Source organism: Pogona vitticeps, chromosome 1 (assembly GCF_051106095.1).
Source record: "Pogona vitticeps strain Pit_001003342236 chromosome 1, PviZW2.1, whole genome shotgun sequence".
Classification (NCBI taxonomy): domain Eukaryota; kingdom Metazoa; phylum Chordata; class Lepidosauria; order Squamata; family Agamidae; genus Pogona; species Pogona vitticeps.
Genome location: NC_135783.1, coordinates 27,942,250 through 27,960,718, shown reverse-complemented (window position 1 = coordinate 27,960,718; position 18,469 = coordinate 27,942,250). Strand labels below are relative to the sequence as shown.

The 18,469-nt window shown below is 40.1% G+C and overlaps 1 protein-coding gene across 6 annotated transcripts in view; it reads right to left on the bottom strand.

The window, feature by feature from the left end:
- Positions 1 to 18,469, bottom strand: part of HHAT (hedgehog acyltransferase) — a 205,717-nt gene that overhangs the window by 147,194 nt on the left and 40,054 nt on the right. For all 6 annotated transcript variants that reach the window (XM_078382932.1, XM_078382931.1, XM_020794598.3 and 3 more), the window contains one exon: positions 10,561 to 10,732. In XM_078382932.1, coding sequence (XP_078239058.1) covers positions 10,561 to 10,732 — 172 coding nt within the window. The remainder of the gene's footprint in view (positions 1 to 10,560; positions 10,733 to 18,469) is intronic.

The window sequence follows — 18,469 nt, the reverse complement described above, 5'->3', positions numbered from 1 at the left end:
GTCCTGCTATGCGCAATGGGCAAGTGCGAATATTACTGTGGCTAAACCCCAACAGTCATCCACTTCCTTCCAGAGGCCTGTTAACTGTCAGTTAGGCTTCCTCAAAGCACAAGTTCCTACAATGGACAGAAGCTATAAGAAAGCAAGACCTATTAAAAGGAGCGAAGTAGATGGGAAGGATTCCTATTAGGAGAAAAGCTTCTTAAAATACAGTTTTTAAAACTTTAAGATAGACTTGATAAGTAATATCTATATGCCCCCGTAAAAGAAATTGTGTACATTAAAATGAGGCCTACAACACTAGAAATGACCTTCCTCTCACTGTGAGAAAAGGAAGTGTTCCAAAGGTACGAAGTAGCCTGTTTCAAGCAACCACTGTGACAAACTCTGCAGCCCGACAGACGGGGGGGGGGGGGGGGGGGAATGATAACAGTGTGGCCAGATGGTCCTATGGCACGTGCACACAGACACAATTTTTATTTATTGTCATATCTATGCAACATGCTAGAGTGGGTTGTGGTTTCTCAGTTTCAAGGATTCCTGGACGAGACAGATTTCTTAAACAGTGGTTCCAAAACTTTAGGTAACCCAGGTGTTCTTGTACTGAATTCCAGAAGCCTTTATCACAAGCCATGCTGGCCAGGGTTTCTGGGAGTTGGAGTCCAAGAACACCTGCATTACTCAGGTTTGGCAACCACTAATCTAGATCCATTTCAACTTAGCTTCAGGCCTAGTTATGAGTCAGAAACTGCTTTTGTCACCTTGATGGATGCCTACATTGGGAACTGGACAGAGAGAATGTGTCCCTGTTTGTTCTGCTGGACCTCTAAGGAGCTTTTGATACTACTGACGATATGCAAATCGGGGGGGCATGGTTCAGATTTCCAAATTTTGATTCAGATTTGGATTCAAATTGGCTTAGATCACGTCTCAGTTCATAATAAATCAGACCTGAATCTGAATCACTGAATCAGGGAACCTTTACACAGACGTATTTAATACTAATGCTTCCATATTCTATTTGCCACAAATTATGCTTTAATTAGACAATGCCTAATCAGGCAATGCACTTAGGTTTTATATTTCATGTATTATTCTATTCTATTATTCTATGTAATATTTTATCATTGTTGTTATGAAAGTAGCATCAGTGCTTTAAATATCTTCCTTGGAGGATTTTTTCTACAGACACACCAAGACTTTGGAACTCTCTCAAAGGGGGAAGCTGATGGTCTCCTCTCTTTCATCTCAAACCAACTTATGTAGATAAGTTTAATAGGACACACTGTACCACGTATGAAAGATATTCTTCTCTACACACTTGTCCATGCTTCCCAGAAATGTAGGAACATCCACTTTCTTTTTTTCAACTTTTCTTTTTAGAAGTGTACAGAAGATAATGCAGTTCCTTGGTCTTACTGCTGAGCCTGCTGAACTGAAGTGCTGAGGCCGATATAAAAATGAGCGACTCCCAACATGCCAAAGATCTGTCTTCCGAAGGGTAAGGGTACAAATCGCTCATTGCATTCTTGTCTGTTTGGTCCAAATTAGCGTAAACAGATGCCGTCTTCAGCTAGCTGTATTTCCAAAGCTGCCCTCTGGGCTGGAAAAGATGCCTACTGTGCTCTGGAATAATTGAATACTGGTGCTAAAAGCAAAGTCATTACTTTTAAGTACAATTTTATACGTATTTGTCACATCATCAGTTCTGTGCTGATGTACATCACCAGCAGGAGGAGCAGTGTTGACAGTTCTGCCAAACAGCCAAGAAATAACCATCAACCCTCTGCAAAAACAACGACAACAACAACAAAAAAAGAGCCATGTGTCTGATGAAGTAATCCACAAAAGCTCACAGCAAAAAAATATAAAAAATGTAAAAAATCCAAATTGTCAGTCTTTCAGGTGTCATGACACTTGTTTTTATTACAGTTTTTTGTGTGAAAAGAGATTGACATGGCAGCTTCTCTGAAAATAAATTAAAAAAGACATTTTGCAACAGATTCCCAAGCTGTCTCCCCAAATCAAAAGCTATATATTATTACATACAAAATGCAGGTTAAAATGTCATGCTTTTCAAGGTCACAACATAGGACCTAATTTCCGATCCCATATTCAAAAGATCTGTAGTCTGGGTGTCAGTCTGTATTTGGTAAGTGGTTAAGTATTTCTGCATCACATAGTGCACTGACACATCCACTTAATGTCTTGCATTATTTTGAGCATCAACTTACAAACACCATTTAGAAATCCCTTCTGCTGTGATATGTCTGAGAAAAAATCCATGGTCCTTACCACCACCTTCTGGCTTATCTTGTTTCTTCTAGTATGCATACAAGTGCTTTATATTTTCAAATATTTAAACATAGATTTTACAGCACCACAGTTGTATCACACATTTGAATTATTATTGCAACATCTGTACCATAACACTTTTGCACTTCATCTGAATGCAAAGGATTTTTTTAATTAAATAAAACCCCTAATGTTAACATAGAATCATAGAATCACAGAGTTGGAAGAGACCACAGGGGCCACTGAGTCCAACCCCCTGCAATGCCGGAACTCCATCAAAGCACTCCCGACAGATGGCCATCCAGCCTCTGCTTTAAAACCTCCAAAGAAGGAGACTCCACCACACTCTGGGGCAGCCTATTCTACAGCCGACCACGCTCTGACTGTCAGGAAGTCCTTCCTGAGATTCAGGTGGAATCTCTTTTCCTGTAGTTTGAAACCATTGCTCCTTGTCCTAGTGTCTGGAGCCGTGGAAAACAAACCGCTCCCTTCCTCGACATGACATCCCTTCAAATATTTAAACATGGCTATGATGTCCCCAATTAACCTTATTTTTGTAAGGCTAAACATTCCCAGCTCCCTAAGCCGTTCCTTATAGGACAAGGCTTCTAGACCTTTGACCATTTTGGTCACTTTCCTCTGGACACGTTCCAGGTTGTCAACATCCTTCTTGAACTGAGGTACCCAGAAATGGACATAATACTCCAGGTGAGGTCTGACCAAAGCAGAATAGAGTGGTACTATCACTTCCCTTGATCTAGACACTATACTCCTATTGATGCAACCAAGAATTGCACTGGCTTTCTGAGCAGCCGCATCACACTGCTAACTCACATTCAGTTTGTGGTCTACCAAGACTCCTAGATCCCTTTCACAGGTACTCTTGTCTAGCCAGGTGTCTTCCATCCTATATCTGTGCAATTCATTTTTCTGCCGTGGTGTAGGATCTTACATTTCTCCCTGTTGAAATTCATTTTGATAGTTTTGGCCCAGGACTCTAATCTGTCAAGGTCATTTTGAATTTTAATCCTGTCCTCTGGGGAATTAGCAACCCCTCCCGATTTGTTATCATCTGCAAATTTAATCAGCATATTCTCTATTCCTTAATCCAAGTCATTGATAAAGATATTGAATAGCACAGGGCCCAGAACAGAACCCTGAGGCACCCCACTAGTTACCTCTCTCCAGGATGAAGAGAAGACATTGATGAGCACCCTTTGTTCACCAACCAATTACAATTGGTCAGTCAACCAATTACAGACCCACCTAACAGTAGCACTATCTATTCCACATTCTACTAGCTTCTTTGCAAGAATATCATGAGGAACCTCGTCAAAGGCCTTACTGAAATCAAGATATGCTAAATCGACAGTGTTTCCCTTCATCCATCAGGCCTGTAACTCAATCAAAAAGAGGGATCAGATTAGTCTGGCATGACTTGTTAGTTAGAATCCTATATATATTTGCACAAGGTCTTTATAACTTGTCATGGCTAACTGATGAGAGTCTAGGGCATATCTTCCAAGTGGACACATGACAGGCATGCAAATGAAATGTACCCCAGCACCACATCAACTAGCTGCAATTAGCCACTAGTTACACAAATTTGACCCAACTCCGGGAGGCAGTGGAAGACAGGAAGGGCTGGTGTGCTCTGGTCCACAGGGTCATGAAGAGTTGGACATGACTTAATGACTAAACAACAACAACACAGATCTTATATGAACAATAGGATTTTGAAGTGGTAGCTGTGTTAATCTATGCAAACATACCAGGCAAGAAACATAACAAAGCAAACAAACAAAGATGACAAAAATATTTTCCACCTTGAAGATTAACTACTATATTTTAATGTGAGTTTTCATAGATCAAGGCCACTTCCTCAGACATATGAGTGAGACTACACACATGAATTAATTTATTTATAAAATGTTTTAACTGTTTTAATGTTTTTAACATTACCATATATTTAACTGTTTTTAATTGCAATAATTTATTGTATTTTCAGATTTTTTTAATAATTTGGGGGCCGCCTGAGATGCCTGCACTGGGGAAAAGAGGGAATAAAATAAAATAAAACAATATCTCCAAATTATCTGAAGGTTTTTGCTGGTCACTGCTCTTTTTCAGACAAGATGAGGCTGAGTACTTTCCTCCTTAATGCTGCCTTTCCATAGGTTTAAAATTACATCATCTGTAATATAAGCATGAACAAACTTGTACAATTCGGTTTTGTTTTATTTTTGGCTTCTGCAGCAATTAAGTTCTTTTATTCTTCTTCAGTTTTACCCATTTCATCACTTTCAGACTTTTTAAAAAAAACTCTGCATGCAGATAGTTGTACCTTTTGTGCACATTTCTTATATATTCATTTTTGTGTAATTCTAATATACTGTACACATTTTCAGAAGCAACGTGTCCTTAAATGTACATATTTGTACAGTACCTTATTTTCCCATACCTTGTACGTTTTGCAATGATTTATGTAACAGAATTCCTTTTTTTTTTTTAACTATCAAAAAGTAACTTGATTTGGAAGGTAAATTCATTTCATTAACTTTTCTTTTTTTCACTTAAAGTATTGTTCTGATTCGGTTGGTTAAGCCATATTAGCAAGGGTCATTCCTCAACATTCGCTACGTAATCACAAGAAATGACTGGGAATCAAAAAACTAAAATACTACTGTCCTTTTAAATCTGTGTTGAGGTTTAAGCATATCATTACTTTGATTCTTCTCATTTGACGGCTCGGCAAATTAAATGTAATTCATTCATTTGCAAAGAACAGTGCTGACTAGACACTGATCGAGACTAACTGCCTTCCCCCGTGGAGACAGAATTTTCTGAATCCTAAGTAAGTAGTAGTTAAAAGAAATGTCAATAGTGCAGATGAAGTTATTTAAGTTCCTGTGGCATTTTGCATTGGAGGCAAAGAAATAAAATAAATATTCAAATACCATGCTAGCCTCAGCAAAATATTAATAATATAGTTGTAAGAACTCAAAATATGAGTATCTTTTATGGTACCCAAAATCTGCTTGTTGCCTTTCGTTCACCATTCTGTATAATGTTAGTTTCTGCTCCAGTGCCTTCATGAAGAGATAGAATCTGCCTAAGTAGCAAAATCTATCATCCTGCAAGTAGAAATTCATTCATATGAAAGTACTTTCATGGCTCTAGCAGTACAACATTGTCTTCCCTGCAGTCCCCCACAACACCTGGAAAATATGGCATAGAGGTTGCTATGGAGCAGATTTAGTGATGTGTGGAGGGCTGACCTCCTACTTCATTCTGCCTCTTTGACAGATGCAGCTCCATCAGCAAGACAATGTAACTGACTATCAGCCTAGATCCTTTCTTTTACAAAGTCAAGCCAAGGGTCAATCTAATTTACTGTGCCTGCCATCAGCTCCCCGAAGTCTCAATCTGACATACTGTCCACTTTTACACTTGCAATATTTCATTGAAGATGCCACAGCAAGAAATTGGACCACTATATGCAATGCAAAGGCTCTCCTATGGTGCTGTGGCAGCTGAGACAAAGTCCCTTCATTCTGAATTTCTTTGTCTTAATATGCCTTAATATGCTCATATTGACTTTCTGTTCTTATCACCTTCAGGTGCAACTTAAGTGCAAAAACAGCAAACACTTCAGACCTTCCTAAGACTTATAATATTTCAAAGTATATTTAGGGGATTGGATGGATGCTCCTCCAGATTTAGAAAAACAAAAGAAAAAACCTAGCACATCATTACTACTAGACTCAAGCCAAAACTAGGTGTGATGCTAACTGCCTGTAAGTAATTAACTTACTCCTCCCCCTCCTTTTGCAAATAATAAATAACTTGGGACCAATTGATCTCAGGATCAAGGGATATGTGTGGAATTAAATTCTCAATTCTTTCTTACATAAATTATCTCAAAAACAGCTTTCTGTATCTCAGGAACATTGCATAACAATATCTGCATGTGAATTGCATTGAAACAAATGGTATTAAATCTAGCTTTGTCTTTCAAGCCTTTCTTCCTGACACATGGTTTTCTTTTGCAGGAAGAGTATATTCAGAAAAGCCAGAAATACAGTGGTGATGGTGGTCTAAGGAAGATTTATCAAGGACTTAGGTTACTGTCTTTCCAAACACCTTTGGCACTTCAAGTTGTAGTTATTTGTTTCCTGGGTTCTGGATGGAGCAAATACTGCTAGTTTTGTTTTGTTGTTGTATGCCTGCAAAATCCATGAAATTTGTGATCTGCCCTGATATACACATACATGCAGATACACATGCAGAAAGAAGAGAGACAGAGAGACTGAGAGAGATTGGAAAATACCAAGAACATAAATACTGTACAGATATTCTAAGATAGGTAGGCTAATAATATTTACAGTCATTTGACTTTTATTCTGCAGTACATACTTTTCTCCATTTTAGAAACGTAATGTCATCTGCCATGGAACATTGCAGCTCATAACACATAGGCCCCAAACTCAAACAGACTCAGAAGATGAAAGCATGCAAAAGGATGGTCTTCTGTACAACATGATCTGCTATACAACAGAAATGTTTTCAGGATCAGAAAATTTCAACTTTGCTCAGGTGGCCAAAACAGTAAGAATGAAGACCTGAGATATCTCATGAGGCAAGGTATTCTATCATTAATGGGACATTAATTAACATAACATTAATGGGAAAGTTCAGCTATCCTGATATATGTTGTAAATCCAATCCAAGTCTGCCAATACTGTAAATTTCTTATTTGCTTTGCTGACAACTTCTTCTTCCAAAAGGTGGAAGAACTAACAGAAATGTCACTAGATCTGACCCTAACTAACAGGGAATAACTTGTTAATGAGGTGGAAACAGTGGTAACTTTGCATAGAAGTAACCATACACACTGGGAATTTGCTGTAGTAAGAAATGGGAAAGTTGAGAATAGCACAAGGTGCTACTCTGTATCTTAGGAAATCTGTTTTCAATAAGCTTAAAGAAATATTGAATTATCTCCTGTGGTCAGAAATATTCAAAGACAAGGGAATCCATGCTACATAGGAGCTACTTACCAAAGACACAATCACAAACAATCTCTATATGAACACAGGGAAACAACTAAAGGAACTGGGATGGCTGCAAGGAGTTTTCAGATGAGCTAAGATTTGAAAGGAAAATGTACAGGTAATGGAAGGACTGCAAGTTACCCAGGAAGACTATAAGTAAATAGAAAATATCAGTAGCAATAGAGTTAGGAAGGATAAAGCTCAAAATGAGCTTAGATGTGTAAGAGAGGTTATAAAGAACAAAACATGGTTTTTCACTATGTTTAAAGCAAGAGGAAGGATACTTTAGGTCCACTGGATGGAGGATGGAAAGCATTAACAGGTGACCAAGAGATGGCAGAACAGCTGAAGACCTACTTTGCCTCTTCTCTCAGAAAGAAAAAAGTATTCAATCCAGTACAGGTAGAATGGTCTGCCGCTCAAGATACATAAAGAGGTAGTATGGGAACATCTAACTACTTTGAATGAATTCAGATCTCCAGGAGAATATACATTTCATTCAGGGGCATTAAAAGAACCTTCAAGAATTATTGGGGAAGAGGTCATGTCCTTGAAGACGGGAAGAAGGAAACTATCACCCCCACCTTCAAAAATATGGACATAAAAGATCCAGGCAGCTACCAATCATCAATGACACTTGACATATCTATAAACAACTTGGATGAGGTGTGGAGGGGATGTTCATCAAATCTGCAGATGACACTAAACATGGAGGGGTACCTAATACTTTAGAAGACAGAATCAGGATTCAAGATAAACTTGACAGATTGGAGAACTGGGCCGAAATGAACAAAATGAGTTTGAACAATGAAATATGTAAAGCTCTACACTAAGGCAGGAAAAATCAGATGCATAAATATAAGGTGGGTAGCAGCTGGCTTGGCAACAATATATGTGAAAAAATTTAGTGTTCTGAGCAGACAGCACGCTAATCATGTGTGATATGGGAGTGAAAAAAGCAAATGGCTGGAAGAGGTTTGGATTCAGCCAGCCACCCGCCATCTCGGCTAGTTAAGATTGTGCTCAAAGACAACAAGTTATTCTGTTTGTCAGTTTTTGTTTTTGAGGGCAAATATTTTAGCACAATAATGATTTCCCACAACACATAAGGAGTTGAGGCACACATACTGTACAGAGCTTGCCATGATTTTAGGAAGCCATGTTGTTTGTATATTTCATAAAAATCATGGTAGTGTTCAAATCAAATAATTTAAACCAATGACTGACTTTTTCTTTTATCGCCAAAACTGTAAGTGAATTTGGCCAGAATTGGGAAGTAGAGTAAATGCATTCTCGAAGGCTTTCATGGCTGTGATCCGATGGCTGCTGTAGGTTTTTCAGGCTGTTTAGCCGTGTTTTGAAGGTTGTTCTTCCTAACGTTTCACTAGTCTCTGTGGCCGGCATCTTCAGAGGACAGGAGTCTGAACTCTGTGCACTGGTGAAATACAACAACAACAAAAAACACGGTGATCACCATAATCACCCAATCTACCTGAAAAAGACAAAAAACCGATCTCACATCTATAAATACTCAACTATCCCACAGACTGCACGAGAGCACAGAGTTTTTTTTTTTTACTCCTGTCCTCTGAAGATGCCCGGCCATAGAGACTGGCGAAACGTTAGGAAGAAAAACCTTCAGAACACAGTCAAACAGCCCGAAAAACCTACAACAACCAAATAGGGTAAACTTTAGCAGAATAAACATTTTGTTCAGTTATGATGAAGGGATGTAGCCCACAGCCAGAACTTAGAGAAATTACTTTTTTAAACTACATTTCTTAGAGTCTTCTACCCAGCATGTCTACTGAGCATATTGGCTGGAGAATTCTGGGAGCTACATCCAAAAAGAAAATGTCTCCTAGCTCTGGCCAGAGGTCAGGACTCTTCCAGTCTTCAGCCACATCTTTATGCAGTAACAGGTACAGTGGTGCCTTGAGTTACAAACTCCGGTTCTGGAAAATGGTCTTAACTCAAGTTGGTCATAACTCAAAGCACCATTTCCCATAGGAATACATTAAAACCCCATTAATCCGTTCCAGCCGGTGAAAAAACCCCACAAAAAAACCTGCTGCAAAACCCATCAGAAACACAATTAATCCATTCCAGCGGGGGGGGGGGGAACACACCAAAAAACAAACAAACACTGCAAGACCCACTGGAAATGGGATTAATCCATTCCAGCCAGGAAAAAAAAACACAGAGAAAAAAACAAACCCTGAAAGACCCATCACAGCACAGATGTAGACTCTATCTAGGGTGGGTGGGGTAAAAATCTAATAAAAGTAAAAGTAAAGTAAGTAAAGAAACATTGCCCCTTCTCAATCCAAACCCACACTGCAAAACCCTGTACTCACTCAGAACAGGCATTTTAAAAAGCAGAAAGCAGTACCAGGTAGTCCAAAGCCTCCTCCAAATGCACACTCTCTAACCACTGGGGTGAAAGAGCTACAGAGAAGCAGGCTTTTCTCCGACCAGCGGTTAGCTGTTTAAATTTCCCGCCTTTTTTCTGGTCTCATCTCAAAGCTCCAGTCGCAAGTCAAAGCAAAATTTTGTGGCCGGAGCTGGTCGTAACTCGAATTGGTCGCAAGTCAAGACATTCATAAGGTGAAGCACCGCTGTACTTCTCATACAACTAGAGCGAATACAGCCAGAAGACTCATTGTCCTGTTGTGTATTCTGCAAGTTGCTGAATCCAAACAATTTAAGATCCCATTTAGGGGAATAATACAAAACATACATCACTGTCATTGTCACCACCACTGCCACAAGCAGCAGCATGAAAGAAGAAAATTTCTCTAAAAGCACATTTAAAATCATCACTAAATCATATTTTCATCAGAGAATATATTTGTATGCATCAAATATTTATTCTCCTAGGAACGGTACAATTGGCCAACCAAGTGGCACACATTTGGTATCACCAGCTCCAGCTTCAACAGACTGAAACTCATTACTGCCTTTGGACCATTCCCTAAAGCCATCTGATGCTCTCTCTTCTCTTTGCCAAAACGGCTAAAATTCATGAATAAGATATCAACATAGCACATCAGCTGCTGACCCACACCCAGCTATGAAAAATTAAAATGCATGATTGTTTCACAAGCAACCTTAGTCAAAAGTCAATTCCTGCCCTGTCATTCTCTAAAGTTCAGGTGACAAATTGAAATGGGCTGGAGGCTTCTATTATCTGACGATCATTTATGCATACCTAGGGTCCAATGTGTTACTGTTCCCAGAAGTGAGGGGCTACTGCAGATGGCATGCATGTACATACAATGAATCATCAACTCTGCCAGCCACCACCAGATGAAAATATGAATTATTCCCCAGACGAATATGTAGAGATTAGACTTCAAATTGCAGGGTTCTTGTTTTTTCATCTGCATTAGGAAGAAATAAATACATATTAATCTTATAGAAATGATGTGATTTCATACACACCAGTACTAAAAATCCTTTTGGATGCAAGAGTCATTTATTCCTGCGTAGGAATGAGGGGAAAATATGTTTGAGTCACATTTTCTAATTCATCTTTCCAAATAAATATACAAGTATCGTTCAGTTTTCGTCACTGACTGAAATTCTGCAGTTTAATACTCAGACCAAGACTTGCATACAAAATGTGTATGATCAGGAAAACTGTGTGAAAAAATGCAAATTACAGGAAATTTTGTACAATACAGCATAAGATTTTTGTGCATATGAAATACGTAAAATGCAGATGTTGAGTAGAAGACACTTGTTCCTAAGCATTCATTCATCCCTACTTGTGAGCAAACATGCATGGATTGCAATATTAACATAACCTTTAAAAAATCTAAATTGTGAATCTATCAAAAGGTATGACTGAAAAGCAAAAAGATTCATAATGCTGAATGCTTTGCTTTGTGCTACTACTAGAGTTTCAGGCTGACACACACAAAAATGTACATGTATTTGAGGTAAAGTAATAAAGCCATGAGTGAACTTAAGTGAAGAATGCTTAAAATTCAGTGGCCAAAGTCCTGCTGCTTGGCATAGATCACACTAAAGTTGCCCCCCAAATCAAGGGGGATTTAGTGAATCACCACTTCCATAAATTCCACTGATTCAAATGGGTCGAAACTTGTTGTTGTTAATTCTTCGTGACCCCATGAACCAGAACACGGCAGGCCCTCCTGTCTTCCACTGCCTCCCGGAGTTGGGTCAAATTCATGTTGGTAGCTTCAATGACACTGTCTATCCATCTCATCCTCTGTCGTCCCCTTCTCCTCTTGTCTTCACACTTTCCTAACATCAGGGTCTTTTCCAGGGAGTCTTCTCATGAGATGGCTAAAGTATTGGAGCCTCAGCTTCAGGATCTGTCCTTCCAGTGAGCACTCAAGTTTGATTTCCTTTAGAATAGAGAGGTTTGTTCTCTTTGCAAGCCAGGGGACTTTCAAGAGTCTCCCCCAGCACCACAATTCAAAAGCATCAATTCTTCGGCAGTCAGCCTTCTTTATGGTCCAGCTCTCACTTCCATACATTGATACTGGAAAAGCCATAGCTTTGACTATGTGGACCTTTGTCAGCAAGGTGATATCTCTGCTTTTTAAGATACTGCCTAGGTTTGTATGCTGAAGTCACAGATCACTGTATTTTTCTGTGTATAAAACAAAACTTTTTCCTAAAATAGATTATTTTAGGCCGCCGCCGCCACTACCCTCCGATACCACTGCTGGGGCTCACCTCCAGCTCACGTCATCCTCACCTTGTTCCCTAAGCCTTGTCCCCTCCAGAGGCGGCGGCAGCAAGTGGATGCAAAGGAGCACTCGCAACTGCTCGGGCACCTCTTGCTGCTGCTCTCGTATCGCTTCCTCCAGCACTCCCTTCGGGCACGGGACAAGGCAGCGACGACGTGAACTGGAGGTGAGCCCCAGCAGTCACAATGGACGAGGTGATTGGGCGGGGGAGGCAGTAGCAGCAGGGGAGACGGAGGTGGAGAAGTTGCCCATTAACTGCTCCTCCACCTTCATCAAGGGTCAAAATTAGGGGGTCATTTTATACACTGGGGGGTTGTATACACAGTAAGGTACAGTAGACCCAATGGAAGTTGCAGTGGAGTTGACTCTCTCAATCCCCATTCTGTCCGAAAACTTAATTAATCACATATGTGGCTTGAACAACCCAACAGGCAATCCAATGGGCCTACTCTAGTACAATTTACTATGCCAAGGAACAGGAGTTTGGCCAATGAATTACCTACAGAGAAACCATGTCTACAAAGAAACCTACATACAGACTATTGTGTGTGCTAATCACATATGACACTTGCTGCCTACACACTGCTGATACAGTGCAGATCCTACACACTGTAAACTGCTTACTTCATAGAATACTTCTGTGAAGGCATTTTGCCACATCCACAATTTTGCTCCAGCCACAAAATTTTGCTTCTACTTGCCGTCGCAGCTTCCAGTTACGAACAGAAAAAGGCAGGGAAAAAAGGCAGGGAATTCAAATTGCTAGCCGTTGGTGGCAAAGAGGCTGCTTCTTTGTAGCTCTTTTGCCCCAACAGTTAGAGTGAGTGCGATCGGAGGAGGCTTCGGACAGCCTGGTAAGGTGCTGCTTTCTACTTGTAAAAAACTGTTCTGGGTGGGTTTTGCAGTGCGTTTTTGGGCTGGGTGGTGGTGGGATTATGTTTCTATGCTGTGATGGGTCTCGCAGGGATTGTTTGGGTTTTTTGGTGCTTTTTCCCCCCATTTACGATGGGTCTTGCAGGATTTTTATGGTGGTGGTGGTTTTTTCCCATTTCCGATTAGTCTTGCAGGGTTTGTTTTTTGGGGTTTTTTTATCCATTTCCGATGGGTCTTGCAGGGTTTGTTTGCTTTCTGCTTTGTTTGTTTTTTTGCATTTCCGAAGGGACTTGCATGGTTTGTTTGCTTTTCTTTTTTCACCCCTTCAGCCAGAACGGATTAATCATGTTTCTGATGGGTCTTCTGATGGGTCTTTGTTTGTGGTTTTTTGGTGATTTTTTTTCTTCAGCCGCAATGGATTAATTGCATTTCAATGCATTCCTATGAGAAATGGTGCTTCGACTTACAATTATTTCGAGTTACAACAGGAGTCCCAGAACCAATTAAGTTCGTAAGTCGAGGCACCACTGTAAAACATTTCTTTACACTAACTTTTATTTTATTTTTATTTAAAAACAAACTTTCTCTTGTGCCCCCTTAGAATTTCTTCGCACTCATCAAGGGGCATGCCCACAGTTTGGCAACTGGTACTTGAAATGAGATGCTTTTTAAAGTTTTGCATGTAGATTTTTCACTAACAACACTTCATTCAGTCACTACATGATCTTGCAGAATGATTCTGTAATAATGTATAAAACTTCCTGACCTTCCCAAAAGCTGGTCATTTTTGTAGAAATTTAAAAAAACACCATACAAACTTCTTCCTGAAGAGGAGCTAGTGAGGAAGTGAATAATACGAATCTTAAAACATTTACACTTTCATTATGCTTGACTGTTATCCCTCTCTTTTATGTCTACTCACATCATGAACAATAAGCAGACTAACTTCTGTGGGCATGCTTAATAACTCTTTAAAGTTTATTTAAATCCACAGTAGCTGGTAGAATTTGTTTCAAAAGGGGTATGTTAATTACAATATTCTTGAATGTCAACCTTTAATTACCTATTGGCGTAACTGCTTCTGGAAACATTTTTTATTTCTCTGATTTATCAAGAAAAACATAATAAGGTTAAAAAAATAAAGGCAATACTGTAAACTCTCTGGGCAGTTTACAACGTAATTATGCAGACAGCAAGCCAATTAACACAAGAGCAATGCATTTATCTCTCTTCAACTTTCACACATAGGATTTTGAGCAGGAAGACAAAAATAATTGCTGCTATCAAAACAAAGTATTTTTTTCAAAGTATGAAATTGTGGAATAATTGTTGGTTGTTGTAGCGTTCACCCCTTGTTATGCAAAATAATTCATGCATCATTCATGTTATATGCTGATGTGGTTGAGAGGTGGGGCCACCAGAGGTTAAAAAGGTGGAGCCTGAGAGGAGAAGGGGGAGTAGAGGTCAGTCAGAGTTAGGGAGGGGGAGAGAGAGAGAGAGAGATAGTTGGGAGATCTGAGGTGTGATTAGTCTGAGGAGTGAATAGTAACCTGTTAGATTTAGATAGATTGAAGCTTATGAACCTGAAGTAAATACTTAAGAATTATTAAAGAAACATCTGTAATTAATAAACCTGTTTTAATAAAAAGTGAAAACTGAATGGACCTTCATCTTTCCTAAGTAAGTTGATTTAGTGATCAACTGGTGGCAGCATGTCAAAAGGTGTTTTTCTTTGGTTTGTCTACATGTGCTCTGTGTTTGGAAGACAAACAGGCGCCACGAGGGGCAAACGTCACAGTCATGTAGGAAAATACTCAGCTAGCAATAATATACAGCACTGTTTTAATCAGAAACTCACTTGGGGACTTATTTTTATTCTTGCTCTTTGGTGAGTGAAGACTTCAAATAGCAATGAATAAAACAGTATTTTTCCTACAGAACTCAAGACAGACCCTCCACAATCAATCAGTCCGAGACAATGAACTAGTAAAAAGGTAAAGGTTCCCCTTGACATTTTTAGTCCAGTCGTGTCTGACTCTAGGGGGCGGTGCTCATCCCATTTTCAAGCCGTAGAGCCAGCGCTTGTCGGAAGACAGTTTCTGTTGCCACATGGCCAGTGTGACTAGGGAACGCCGTTTTACCTTCCCATGAGGTGGTTCCTCGCATTTGCATGCTTTCGAACTGCTAGGTTGCCGAAGAGCTGGGACAAAGCGACGGGAGCTCACTCCGTCGCATGGATTCAATCTTACAACTGCTGGTCTTCTGACCCTGCAGAACAGGCTTCTGCAGTTTAGTCCACAGCGCCACCATGTACTCTGTGATTAAAAAGACATCCTGATTCTACTCAGACTAATATGGGAAGGCCCCATCTATTTAAAGGTGAATCACCCTACGCAGACCTTAGTTGTTCTAGTTCCTTTTTCTATTACAGTGGTACATCGCTAGACGATGACTCCGCTGCATGACGAATCCGTAGGACAGTGACTGTTTTGCTATCGCTATAGCGATTGCAAAACAATGTTTCCTATGGGGGATTTTCGTTTGACGACGATTAGGTCTGTGCTTCGCGAACCGTTTGTTCACAAGACGACAATGTTTTCCAGCTCCGGAAAAATGGCTGCCTTGTGTTTTCTGGACCCATGCTTCGCAGGGCAACCATTTTAACAGCTGATCGACGCTCAGAAAATGGCTTCCCCTATGGGCGATCTTCACTGGACGACGAGGTAATTTCCCCATTGGAACGTATTAAATGGGTTTCAATGCATTCCAATGGGAAAACTGTTTTCGCTGGATGATGTTTTCGCTTAACAGCGATTTCAGGGGAACGAATTATTGTCGTGGTGCAGGGCACCACTGTACTAAGACCAAGATTCAAAGTGATGCTTACATTGAAGTTGAACTGTCACACTTACACTGCCGTAGGAAACTTCCTAATTCAGTTCATAAGTTTTTCCTTCCATTTTTATATCACCACCAATTAAATATTAACCAATTTGTGGTTAATATTTACTGTGTTTCGTTTCACCCAAGCTAGCCTGAAACCATGGTTTTGAGAACTTTTGTTTCAAAGATAGCACAATTAACATTAACCACAGTTTGTTCTATCTCTGAAAACAGAACGAACTGAGGTTACACAAGAATGTGAGCAAAAACTTCTAAACTTCTCCTCCAAGCTGTGCTTGGGGGGGGGGGGGGAAATGATGTAGGAGCATGTGAAGTTGGGTCTCCAGATTTACCATCAAAAAGCCAAAGAAACAAAACAAAAACAGACAAAAATATATGGCATCTTAAAGATCAACTATTATATTTTAATGTAAGCTTTCACGGATGTGTCCACTTCATCAGACATATGGAATGAAACATACAATGAATCCTGTTTGTAGTCTGGAGCAAAGAGTAGCATATATGGGGCCATCAGCAGTGATTGTGACAGCCATATCACAATGGTCACTTTCCCTGTGGCTTACAGCAGGACACAGTATGCTGGCTGGTCAATCAGGAAAGAGGTGGGCCATCTGGTAGACAGAGCTGCTTGGCATGGACGGTAGTGCTGCAGTTCTCACTTCTATCCACCTCCTGAGCATTTAAGGTAGTCCTTGGACTGATTTGCCCCAATCTAAGTTGAGGCTTCTTCCACCCTTCTATTTGTGAGCAACAAGGTTAATAATGGATACAGGTGACAGCTGGGTTGGGAAAGAGGTTCATGGGTGATTCTGTCACTTTTTTACAACTTCATTGGAGAGCTGAGGAGAGTACTAAGGGTTGTGGATATCACACTGGATCCAGTTTGGTGGGAACAAGGCTCAGGTGAATATCCCAGTTACAGGAACTCCCTAACAATGATCTTGAGATGAAGGAAACCCAGGCCCTGTCTAGCTTGGAGGCAGGCTGTGGTCACCTTCACCACTGATGGGGGCCTCCTAATCATTAGGTGCCCAGGGAGCATACAGAGCATTAGCTGGCACAGGTATCAGCTGATATCTCTATCCCTCATCTTATGCTGAGCCAAGTTTAGTTGTGGAGCTATTAACAGAAATGAAGCAGATGAATGTTTTCTCAATAGTTACAAAAAAAGGAATGAGGAAACTCCTTCTTCAGCTAACTTCCCATTTCTTTATTTTATTCTACCACCATCACCACCCAATCTCCTAAACTAGCTCTGTTCAGTGCTGGCAAAGGATTGCGTAGATGATTGGCTCATTCTCTGTAAAGAATGGAAGATTACTTAATAGCTCTTATTACCTCTTTCAGTAAGCTTGCCGGATGCTTTCACTATACTATTCTGACTCATCTTTAATGACATCTCACTAGCAGTGAGTACTTTGAAGAAACTACAGTTCTTCAAAGTGCTGGAAGCGGGACGGGGGAGAGGGAGAAAGATGGTAATTCAGTTTTGATGCATGCCACTCAGACTGCAATAAACATGTTGACACATCTGCTTCCTGTTCTGCACCTAATAAAAAAATAAAATATGCATTGAGGCACGTCAAGCAAAATGTGCAGGACCTACTGAGTAGTTAATTTTGGTGGCAAGTGAGTGCAAAATTATTTCAGAAAGGTTGAAAATCTTTCTTGCTGGATTCCTTTCCTCTCCCTGCATTATAAGTGTCTCTACAGCTTCCAGAGAAGAATAGCAGCAATAGTTGATCTCGTTACACACCCAATGAAAATAGCTATAGGTCCGAGAGAGAGGAAAGTATATGCAAGCTTTTATCAACAATTGCTGATCACTGTCCATTCTGAAGAATTATCTAACTGTAGCTTCTCAGAAAAGAATCAGGTCTGGATTGGCTCCACCTATCCAGGTTTGCTATGGAACACAAAGGAGAATAAAAGTTTTCCTTTTTCACTGGAGCTTGGCTTGAGCAGCAAGGTTTACCTCAACTTCATTGTCTTTTGTGTTTCTGCTCCTGCTTTTGATTCCTGATTTGGTCTCTGAACCTATTTCCTGGTTCTTCCTCTGATTCTTGTCATCATCATTATTTATACAGTTTTTCCCACCAAGAGGACGTGGTGGGTAACTAACAACTTCATCAAAACAAATACAATAATATCAAATACTGGAGCTCAAAAACAAAATAGGGCATGGAAGAACTGTCATGACTGTAACTTGTACAGATCAATTTTTACCCCCAAGCAGGAATATGGCACAAATCTATTACAGTACTGTACAGTGGTGCCCCGCATAGCGACGATAATCCATTCCGAAAAAATCGTCGCTATCCAGATTTGTCGCTATGCGGGGCAAAAAAGCCCATAGGAATGCATTAAAACACGTTTAATGTGTTCCTATGGACAAAAAACCTCAACCTTATCCGGAAATCCTCCATGCGACTGCCATTTTCGCTGCCCAGTAAGTGAGGAAAGGGTGCGAAAACAGTGCAGGTGGCCATTTTCTTTGCCCGGCGGCCATTTTGGAACCGCCGATCAGCTGTTAGAAAAAACATAGCTATGCGAAAATCGGTAAGCAAAACGCTTACCAATCAATGCAAAGCAATGTTTTACCATCTAAAACATGGTTAT